Source organism: Quercus lobata, chromosome 4 (genome assembly GCF_001633185.2).
Source record: "Quercus lobata isolate SW786 chromosome 4, ValleyOak3.0 Primary Assembly, whole genome shotgun sequence".
NCBI lineage: Eukaryota > Viridiplantae > Streptophyta > Magnoliopsida > Fagales > Fagaceae > Quercus > Quercus lobata.
This window is the reverse complement of record NC_044907.1, coordinates 1,950,352-1,961,339: the sequence shown is the minus strand read 5'-3', so window position 1 is coordinate 1,961,339 and position 10,988 is coordinate 1,950,352. Positions and strand designations below refer to the sequence as shown.

At 36.0% G+C, this 10,988-nt stretch overlaps 1 protein-coding gene and 2 long non-coding RNA genes across 7 annotated transcripts; 2 read left to right on the top strand and 1 right to left on the bottom strand.

The window, feature by feature from the left end:
• The first annotated feature begins 2,970 nt into the window (after positions 1 to 2,970).
• LOC115983356 (putative disease resistance protein RGA3) lies at positions 2,971 to 10,979 on the top strand. The gene is made up of 2 exons (XM_031105996.1): positions 2,971 to 4,617; positions 9,922 to 10,979. The coding sequence occupies exons 1-2, from the start codon at positions 3,102 to 3,104 to the stop codon at positions 10,977 to 10,979; spliced, it is 2,574 nt and encodes an 857-aa protein (XP_030961856.1). The 5' UTR covers positions 2,971 to 3,101.
• Positions 4,624 to 6,901, top strand: LOC115987331. 3 transcript variants are annotated; one of them, XR_004091055.1, is made up of 5 exons: positions 4,624 to 5,009; positions 5,407 to 5,441; positions 5,652 to 5,699; positions 5,875 to 6,468; positions 6,558 to 6,901. It is a non-coding gene; the product is annotated as an uncharacterized LOC115987331 (long non-coding RNA). The 3 variants fall into 3 exon arrangements; XR_004091053.1 differs by having other exon boundaries at positions 5,407 to 5,449; XR_004091054.1 differs by lacking the exon at positions 5,407 to 5,441.
• On the bottom strand, positions 7,958 to 9,901 carry LOC115987330. 3 transcript variants are annotated; one of them, XR_004091051.1, is made up of 4 exons: positions 9,076 to 9,901; positions 8,738 to 8,865; positions 8,486 to 8,626; positions 7,958 to 8,368 (listed from the first exon to the last, which is right to left on the bottom strand). It is a non-coding gene; the product is annotated as an uncharacterized LOC115987330 (long non-coding RNA). The 3 variants fall into 3 exon arrangements; XR_004091052.1 differs by having other exon boundaries at positions 9,521 to 9,901; XR_004091050.1 differs by having other exon boundaries at positions 8,738 to 9,895.
• Positions 10,980 to 10,988: the final 9 nt, after the last annotated feature.

Genomic DNA, 10,988 nt, shown 5'->3' with positions numbered 1-10,988 from the left:
CCATGTAAGAATATTTTTTCGATGAAAATATCGAGGGTATGTTTGTCTTTTAGTAGAGGATGATTGACTAAGGAATGGGAGTGGGAGGTGCATTTGGGTGTGCCTTGTTTGTCCATTATATGTGGTTGGAATCAAGAAGATGTAGAGCGCTTTTGAAGGCTTCAAATTGAGCCCATCTCTCTCCTTATCTAGGACTTTGTAGGGTCCCACTACCTCTGGTTCCAACCCCTAATAAAGATTCTAAAAAACTACCATTCCTTGCTTCCATGTCTGAACCAAGCTAAAAGTTTGGACTGGTAGATTTTGTGGACCATGCTCACTGGATGAATATGAAAAGAGGAAAGCCTTGGGTGTGATGTCTTCTTTCATGACTCTCTTATTTTGGATTGTAAGACTCTCGCAAGTCAAATTCTTTAATTGGAGATGAATTTCTGTTTTCGTGAAGCAAATAAATGCATTGATGCTCTAACTAGAAAAAGGTTCGGATCTTGACTAGGATATAATTGTTTTTGATGGTCCTCCTGTGGACATTTGTATGTTTTTACTTTATGACAATTTGGGTATGTACTATGAAAGGAGTTTTGCTCTCAAACTGTTTAATAATAATGTATCATATGAAAGAGGTCTAATTATCATGCCAAATGAACTAACCTTTGGAAAGAGATGATACCTCTATTGTTCTCTCTTTATAAAGTTTTTTTTTTTTTTTTGTTATTCAGCAAAAAAAAAAAAAAATGTTAATTCTAATAATGATAGGTATTAACCTTTTGGATGCAATTTTGGTTTGTCCTATTTTTTGACGTTAAGTGGTTGAATTTATGGCAAGCTTTGTTGTTCAACTTTATAAACATGGAGTTCCATCAAATAGGTAAATCGATCCAATTTGCGAGATCTTAGAACTATTTATCAATATATCTAAAAATGACACAACAAATTTCACAATTTTTTTAATAACTATAGACGATGGATTATGATTAATGTATACCAAAAGTAATATTAGTGATAATCACATGTAAAAGCGATGTTATACTAATTACATTCTATCACTTTAATAAGTTGTGAAAAAAAAGGGAAACGAAGGTTCCATAAAATAAATTATTTATTTTCTATTTTAGGGCATCTCGTCTCTCTCTCCTTTTTTTATATATATAAAAAAAAAATTTAAAAAGAAAGGAAGTATGGATAAATAAATGACAAAAAGATATTGGAACATCCGTTTAGAAGAAATTACCCGAAATTTGATCTTGGTTTATTTGATATTGTTCCTTTTAATCGTAAATTTGTAATCAAAGATGTTTAATGCATTATAAAATTGTTGATTGATATTATTTGAAATCGAATAAAAATATTTTGTATCACTTTTTGTATTCCACTTTTTTTTCCACCAATCATGGTATGCATGCCATGTGTTTTGATTTTTTTTTTTTTTTTAATTTTGATTATTTTATATAAAAAGTGAAAAAAATAAATGGCAAGTTGCAAATGGTAGAACTCAAAAGGTGGTAAAGAGGATTTGTATTCCTTAAAACCAACATATAACTTAAGCAAGAAGCTTTTAATTGACTTATTTAAGGATTGTTGATGAGTTTAGTTTCATTGGATTAACTTATTTGCTTAAAAAATAAAGTAAATAAATTGGAAAATAAACTCAGCACAGCACAAAGACTACTTTCATTGTCCATACTTCATTGGCAACAATATATATTTTTTTAATCCTTAATTAACTACGTACTCTTCTACAAACGGGATCAAATCCACAAACAATAGCTATCAACAAGGATGTAATGTTTTGTAATTCAATTAATTGGCAATTCCTAATGTTTCTGATTGATACATCCAAGATTTAAATTCTCACGCTCTCCAAACTATAAAATTATCAACAATAAAAAAAAATAAAAAAATAAAAAACCAAGGGTAGAATATCATTGGGTTATTAGTGTATTGGCAAGTCAAGTTGTTAATTTTTTTTTTTTTTGGTTGATAAAAACAAGTTGTTAATTTTATTTGTTATATAATATCTATGAAATTAAATTTTCAACGTTAAAAACTTATAATACATTAGATATGTATACATTATTATATTTATTATATTTATATATATAAGCAAGCCAAATTTAGTGCATATATTCATCTATCTAATTTGATAAACAAAGTTATTAGTAGTAAACAAAATGATATGCAAAACTATGTTGAAATGTGAAAACTCAAAACTGCCTTGAGTCAGTTATCTTGGTTCTATAAAAACAAGTAGTGTGGAAAACTCAGGTGAAAACTCTTTCCCGAAAGAAGGAAGTGGATATTATCATTGTGTGAAAAAGGCTATCATGAATCATCTTCCCCATCCCCAATTCAGCCATGGGCCTTACTTAACCCTTAAAAAAGTCATAGGCCTCACTGAAGCCCATCAAGATAAGTTTTAGACTAAGCTTTTACGGCCAAAATGGCCCATTAGCATTAATTTTTGAAATATTTAGCAACAGAGCACTGTTTCGGAAATAATTAGGGAAATACCACTTTTTCGGGCCCTATAGCGGCGTTTTCCTGCAAAATTTTTTTATAAGACCCATAACAGGTTCAAGGGGCCCTATAGTGGCGTTTTTAAGCCCTATAGTGACGTTTTTGGGCCCTATAGCGGCGTTTTCCTGCAAAAATTTTTTATAAGTCCCATAACAGGTTCAAGGGGCCCTATAGTGGCGTTTTTAATCCCTATAGTGACGTTTTTGGGCCCTATAGCGGCGTTTTCCTGCAAAATTTTTTTTATAAGTCCCATAACAGGTTCAAGGGGCCCTATAGTGGCGTTTTTTAAGCCCTATAGTGACGTTTTCGGACCCTATAGCGGCGTTTTCGGAAAAAGTGATACTTCCCTAATTATTTCCGAAACAGTACTCTGTTGCTAAATATTTCAAAAATTAATGCTAATGGGCCATTTTGGCCAAGCTTTTACCCTTCCCGAATCAACTCCAATTAGTGGGCCTTGAAATTTCGGACAACCTAGCTAGTGCACATCAACAACAAGAACAGTATATAATTTCTGTGTGAACTCAGAAAAGGTTTGAAAAGAAAGATAGAAGTCAAAAACTACAGCAGTAGTGCATGTGTATATGACAATTGACAAAGGTTGCTTTAATAATGGCGAAGAGCGGAAAGGAAACACTTGTGGTCCACACGGTTTTCTTTCGGTGCTGAGGTCCACACGGTTTTCTTTAATAATGGCAAATTGGGGAACTATGCTTGTTTTTTTCGCATCTTTGTACCCCACAGCCACGCGTTTTACTTTCATCGAAGCACTCAAAAAGTATGGTCTTTGTCTTTTATTCCACCTGAATAGTCCATTCCCACCCACTGTCACAGATTGTTCTGGTATTACTCTTACCCTCCAGTTCTCTGTTCTCAGAGAGACAGAATTTGCATTCATTCAATTCTCTCTAATTCAAGAAATGGCGGAAGGAGTTCTGTTCGACATTGCTAAGGAAATCATTGGGAAGGCGGGCGACCTAGCACTCAAAGAGGTTGCGCTCATCTGGGGTGTCAAAGACGAGATCAACAAACTCAAGGAGACAGTTTCCAAAATCAGTGCTGTGATTTTGGATGCAGAGGCGAAGCAACACGGCAGTGAAGTGATCAAAGAGTGGCTGAAAAGGCTTAAGGATGCCATGTGTGATGCGGATGACTTGCTGGATGAAATCTCCACTGAGGCCCTGCGACGGGAAGTGATGACCGGTGACAAGAAGGCCAAAGAGGTACGCATCTTCTTTTCCAAATATAACCAGCTTGCATATGGTGTTAGAATGGGTCATAAGGTTAAGGAGATGAGGGAGAGGCTAGTTGCTATAGATGCGGAGCCTGCGGATAGGCAGTTTCACTTGGATGAACGTCGTGAGGAGATACAAGTCAGGAATGTGTCAAGAAGGCAGACTCATTCCCTTGTAAGTGCTGAAGATGTTATTGGGAGGGAGGAGGATAAGAAGGTCATTATTGGATCTCTGTTGGATCCCAATGTTAAGGAGAATGTTTCTGTCCTTGCGATAGTTGGTATCGGAGGACTAGGAAAGACCACAGTTGCTCAACTTGTCTTCAATGATGAAAAAGTCAAGAACCATTTTGAGCTAAAATTGTGGGTGTGTGTATCTGAGAATTTTGACGTGAAAATAATTGTTCAGAAAATCTTGGAGTGTCTAAAAAATGAGAAACCAAAAGACCTTGAAAAGAACATGTTAGTCAATAATCTTCAAAAAGAAATTAATGGAAAGAGATATATGCTTGTGTTGGACGATGTGTGGAATGAGGATCGTGAAAAATGGAGTGAATTGAAACAAATTATAATGGGTGGTGCACAAGGCAGTAGAATCTTAGTGACTACACGGAGTGTAAAAGTGGCAAAGATTTCACGACCTAGTCAACCACATGTGTTACAGGGTTTAGAGGAACAACTTGCTTGGTCTTTATTTAAGAAGATGGCGTTTGAAGAGGGGGAAGAACCGAAGGAAGCAAGTTTTGTAAATATTGGGAAGGATATTTTAAAAATCTGTGTAGGGGTGCCGCTTGCAATTAGAACCATAGGAGGTTTATTGTACTTTAAAAAATCTGAAAGAGAGTGGTTATCATTCAAAGACAATGGGATACAGATCCTCTCCATTTCAAAGTGAAATGGAGAGCGTCCAGTTCACGGTGGAGATTTTTTTTAAAATGATCCACGTTCATAAACGCGCCACGTCATAGCTTTACCCACTAAACCCAAACCACACTTAACTACGCTTAAACTAGAGACTCTTTTAACTTAACCTGATCCTTCAGCTACCCAAAAAAGCAAATAACTCCCTCTTCCTTCAGATCTTTCTCTACCCAAAATTCAAAAACTCTCTCACACCATTGCCCAATCTCCATGGCTACAGCTAGCAGCCACTGCGTCCCACACCTTCACTATCGGCGAAGTTCCGGTACATTCCTGTCTCTCTCCTTCGGCCGCTGGAGGTGTTATCGTCGGTGCCACCACCACTGGTGGTCGTCGGGTCCTCCTCTCTTTCTCTTTATTGTCTTTTATCTTTTATTTTTCTTTTTGTTTCTCTTTTTATTTGCCTTTTAGAAGTGACTGAATCCCTTAGAGTTTTGTTTAGTGATTGGATTTCCTTTTGAGTATAAAGCTTGATGATGTGCTTTGGGTTTGAAAAATTGGGACTGAATGTGTTTTGATTAAGTATCTGCCTGTAATTGTTGTGTGGTGTTGTCTTTGACATCAGTCCAAAAATTATGTTGCTTGGTCATGAACTCATGATGTATGCTAAAAATCATTATGAAATTTCTCCCTTTTTTTTCCTAATTTTTCTAGGTATCTGTTCTTTTTCTAAATTTGGATTGACTATGCAGATGGGTATTTTGCTGATGGATAATATATTTTGTTTCTTGTAGTTCATTTTAAAGATATAAACTGTGGCTCTTGATAGGTAATGAGGTACAGTGTTTGTGAGCTTAGAATTCTTGATTTGTTATGCACAACTGGTTTTCTAAGCTATATTGCACTCTTATTTGCTTATCAAAAAGTTTTTTTTCCCTCCTTTCTTGATTTCTTTTAGCCTGAAGGTTTTATTTTGTCTTTTCCAACTAGTGGTATATGTTGATTTAGTGCTGACATCTAGAGATTTCTATTTATGTAGGTGTTAGAAGTTGACAGTAAGAATGTAAAAGCTCTGTACAGTGGTATGGTAAGGTCCTTTAGCTGAGTTCTTAATGTGGAAGTTCCTAAGCTAAACCCTCAACAAATTTACATATTTAGTAGTGATAGTGATCTTATAGCTTCATTTGTGCCTGCTGTTTGTTTGAAATTTTGATATATGGTTATCAGTTTATCATTGAAATCACTCTTTGTTATTTTGTTAGGTTGAATGGCATGATTAAATGGATGCTATACCCAATATGGGAAGCTGCTGCCGTTGATGAATGGTTATACAATGGCGGTCCTTATGAGCTAATTGTTCTACCACCAAGAGCGAGAAAAGGCAGCTGTTGGAGGTGGAGGGGGATTAGTGCTAAATTTTAGATTGTTTTTTGTTAGTGTAGACCACATGTTCTCACTCTTGTATAAGTTCTTTATACAAGTTCTACCATTTTGGTGAAATCTTGTAGAAAATATATGTTTTGGATATATGTAGAAACTTTGTTAAGTTAGTGTGTGTGCTGTGCTTAGTAGTGTGTGGGTGGTGCCTAGTAGTGTGATGAGGTGTGCCTGTTGTGGTGATAAAGGGTGTGTGTACTTGGCTATATTGAGGCATGTGCAGTGCAGGTGCATGATGTGAAGCTTAGTAAGTGATTAGATAGTGAGAGTTATACAAAAAAGAGTAACCATGTCGCCAGGAAGCTTGAGAAGCATCAGCAAGGTCGTACACTTGATGCACATATCAAAGAGCAGTTTGGGGGCGGTAGGCTGTTGGCATGCATCTCTTCTCGACCAGGACAATGTGGTAGATCTGATGGGTGAGCATAAAAGTTTTTACATTTTTTCTTTTGTATTCAGTTTTGTGTCGTCTTATTCTGTTTCCAAACCAATTTGTTTTTTCTGTCAGATACATTTTGGAAGGAAAAGAACTTGAGTTCTGTATGAAGAAGATCCAAAGGAAGAAGGGGAAGGGTGCCGCAGCTTAAGTAGTTTATTAGTCATAGTTTTGGTCTTTTTGCAACTTGTTTTTGTTACACCTGCCTAGATGGGCCAATGTTTATCATTATTGATGGATCTCTGAAGATTTTGTGGCATGTTTAGTTGTTTCAAATTAGATGCTTTAGCTAGTTTGTGATTGACAAGAGTCAGACTTGAGCTAAAATAGCACTTGTTGGGTGCTGCCCTCTTTATCCATCATTCTCTTGTAGTAGAATTTCTTTTTATTTTTATAGCTGTGCTCTTTTCATGGTATTGCCAATTCCTGTAATAGGTATATTGCAACTTTTTCCCTATAGTAAAATTTAGAACCCAGACCTCTATATCCAATTTTAATGCTTTTGTTCATCCCCTCTACATTTTGGCAACTATGGCTTTGTTCTTATCGGTTTTTACACTGCAAAATTATCAATTCTCTTCTTTAGGCTTGAGTGGTGCCCAATATTTGTAGCATTAATCGGATTCCTTTCCATCTTGACCACAAGCATTTTACTGATTATTGTACACCTGGTTGTCGTTCTTTGTAGAATTAATAAATTAAACTTTGGGAATGGCCATATATTCTAGGCGTAACATTATTTTAACTTAGGGGTTTGATTTTGAGTAGGAATTGGAGTTGAAATTGCAATTGGATTTTCAATTCCAGTTTTAAAATGTTTAGAATTGGATTGGAATTTGATTCATTTATCCTTTTGGATGTCTCATGGTATTAGATACCATATTTGATTCAAGTGGTTCAATGTAAGTATTGCATTTGCTTCATGTGATTCAATGCAAATGGTAGATATTGACAATATGCTTTGACAAGAATTGTAACTTGCTCTGCATGATAAGTTATTCCAAACGTGAACTCTAAAGATCTGTAAATTAGATTCCCTTCTTATAGGTTTCATACATGCAGAAGTGTTGTTATTGGACCAATTTGATTAAAGGGGAAGAACCTTGCTGTTGATTTCGCAAATTTTGGAGTGCAGCAAGCAATCACCAACATACGGCAGGGGGCAAATATTGCTTGCAAATAACGGATTCTATATCAAATTTATAGTTCAAGATCAAGTCAAGACCATCGAGTTGTGCCAGTCAAAGTTTGTGGAGAACCCCTGCCCTTTTTTTAGTCTCTAGTGCTATTGGGGTGCTACTTTTTACTCGTGACATTCTGGTTGAAACTTGAATGTGATACTTTGTCCATCTTAACAGGGGGCAAATATTAAGGTTTTTCAACTGTCTTTGAAAATGATAACATTGTTTGTATTTTACCCTTAAATAAGGGTTTCAAAAGAGAAAAAAATGAAAGCAGAAAAGTTGAAGCAAAGAAACAAACAAGGGACATCAGGTGCTTTCTAACAAGAACAATGTTCAGGCAAAGGGTAAACCAGGCTTCAACACATCCAACACAACCTCAATTCTTATATTGTAGTGAGGACAGTGACAAACTGATAATGCAAGTAGACCATGGGAAGCATACAATGACCACTTTTATTTGAAGGATAATACATCTCACTGGTTAATTTGGTACCACTCCACTAATCTACATTCCATAACTGTTCACTGAATCTAACACAACCTCAATTGTTTCTCCAAAAAAAAAAAAAAAAAAAAAAAACCACAACCTCAATTCTTAAACTGTAGCTGTTTAGACTACAGAAGAGAGAGGAGGCCAGGTTGGTATCACACCTTGCTGTCAATTATCATTGGCACTGGCTCCTGCTTTTGCGGTGTATTCTGCTCATACAAGACACAAAAGCAATCACTAATGAATGACTTCAAAGACATATCAAACTAGAGTAATAAATCCAGACAAAAGACAATGTTTATAAAGGTTGGGGTTGGTGAACTTACTGCTGATCTTGCTTGCTCTAATTTGTTCATCTTTGCAAAGATGCTGCCATAAAACTGGGCATCCTTCATGTCATACTCTCTCACTTTCTCCTTCAAAATCTTGGACTCCAGCTTCACATCCCCGACAACACAACCAACATCCTAATGTAAATGACTAAAACCGTGAATTGAGTGAATTATACTGAAGATAACACAACCTTTTCCAGTTGACAAGAAAACATAGCCCATTATTGACAAAATTAGTGAACATACCTGTTGTCTGGGTCTATCTCAAGAGCCTTTTTGATATCCTGTTCTGCCAGATCCAAATCAACAAGTTGTATGTATGCTTGTGCTCTCCTGTACAGAGCTTTTACAATCTTACTGTCAACTTCTAACACCTACATAAATAGAAATCTCTAGATGTCAGCACTAAATCAACATATACCACTAGTTGGAAAAGACATAATAAAACCTTCAGGCTAAAAGAAATCAAGAAAGGAGGGAAAAAAAACTTTCTGATAAGCAAATAAGAGTGCAATATAGCTTAGAAAACCAGTTGTGCATAACAAATCAAGAATTCTAAGCTCACAAACACTGTACCTCATTACCTATCAAGAGCCATAGTTTATATCTTTAAAATGAACTACAAGAAACAAAATATATCATCCACCAGCAAAATACCCATCTGCATAGTCAATCCAAATTTAGAAAAAGAACAGATACCTAAAAAAATTAGGAAAAAAAAGGGAGAAATTTCATAATGTTTTTTAGCATACATCATGAGTTCATGACCAAGCAACATAATTTTTGGACTGATGTCAAAGACAACACCACACAACAATTACAGGAAGATACTTAATCAAAACACATTCGGCAATACCCAAAAGCCCCAATTTTTCAAACCCAAAGCACATCATCAAGCTTTATACTCAAAAGGAAACCCAATCACTAAACAAAACTCTAAGGGATTCAGTCAATTCTAAAAGGCAAATAAAAAGAGAAACAAAAAGAAAAATAAAAGATAAAAGACAATAAAGAGAAAGAGAGGAGGACCCGACGGCCACCAGTGGTGGTGGCACCGACGATAACACCTCCAGCGGCCGAAGGAGAGAGACAGGAATGTATCGGAACTCCGCCAGTAGTGAAGGTGTGGGACGCAGTGGCTGCTAGCTGTAGCCATGGAGATTGAGCAATGGTGTGAGAGAGTTTTTGAATTTTGGGTAGAGAAAGATCTGAAGGAAGAGGGGGTTATTTGCTTTTTTGGGTAGCTGAAGGATCAGGTTAAGTTAAAAGAGTCTCTAGTTTAAGCGTAGTTAAGTGTGGTTTGGGTTTAGTGGGTTAAGTTATGACGTGGCGCGTTTATGAACGTGGATCGTTTTTAAAAAAATCTCCACCGTGAACTGGACCCTCTCCATTTCAAAGTGAAATGGAGAGGATCCGGATCCAAGACAATGAACTTTTGAAAATACCTCAGAATGAAAATGACATTTTACCAACACTAAAGTTGAGTTACGATTATCTCTCGTCATACTTGAAGCAATGCTTTGCTTATTGTAGTCTATTTCCAAAGGATTATGAGATTGAAAAGGAAAGTTTGATTTATATGTGGATGGCGGAAGGATTCATTAAATTGTATAACGAAAAGCAATGTCCAGAAGATGTTGGGCATGAGTATTTTATGGATTTGCTTTGGAGATCATTCTTTCAAGATGTTGAAGAAGATGAACTTGGCAATATATCAACATTCAAAATGCATGATCTCATGCATGATATGGCAATACAAGTAATAGGATCAGAGAGCACCACCATTTATTCAAAAGAGAAAGACATTGACAATAAAAATCGTCATGTGTCTTTTATAGATACGTTGAACTCATCATCAGAAATTACCTTCTCATTATATAAAGCAAGAAGGATAAGAACATTTCTTTGGCCATGTGAAACAACGTATTGGGACTGTTCAACTTTCAGTGAAATTATTGAAAGATTTAAGTTCATACGCTTGTTGGATTTGCATGGATCGGGAATTAAAACAATTCCAAGTTCTATCAAAAAGTTGAAGCATCTAAGATATCTTGATCTTTCTGAGAATAAAGACATTGAGATGCTTCCTAATTCTATTGTCAAGTTGTACAATTTGCAAACACTTAAACTCTCTGAATGTGATAAACTTAAAGAATTGCCAAGAGATGTTAACAAATTAGTCAATCTCAGGTTTCTTGAGATTGGTGGGTGTTTGGGTTTGACTCATATGCCAAATGGCCTGGACCAATTGACTAATCTACAAACATTGTCAAGATTTGTGATGAGTAAGGGTAGGATTGATTCAGTGCCTAGGAGTTACGGTAAATTGAAGGAACTTAACAGGCTAAATGAGCTAAGAGGAAATCTGTCAATTGAAAATCTCAAACACGGAAAAGATGCCGCAATAGAGTATAAGGATGCAAATTTGAAAGAGAAACAACGTCTTGATAGGTTGGACTTAGAGTGGGTAGAAGAAGACATGGATTAGGTGGGTGCT

What these genes read in the sequence shown, in the direction of transcription:
- LOC115983356 (XM_031105996.1), top strand. Translation starts at nt 3,102, where the DNA reads ATGACAATTGACAAAGGTTGCTTTAATAATGGCGAAGAGCGGAAAGGA. An exon ending in GTTATCATTCAAAGACAATG is followed by an intron (nt 4,618 to 9,921) that starts GGATACAGATCC and finishes TCCAAGACAATG; the next exon opens with AACTTTTGAAAATACCTCAG.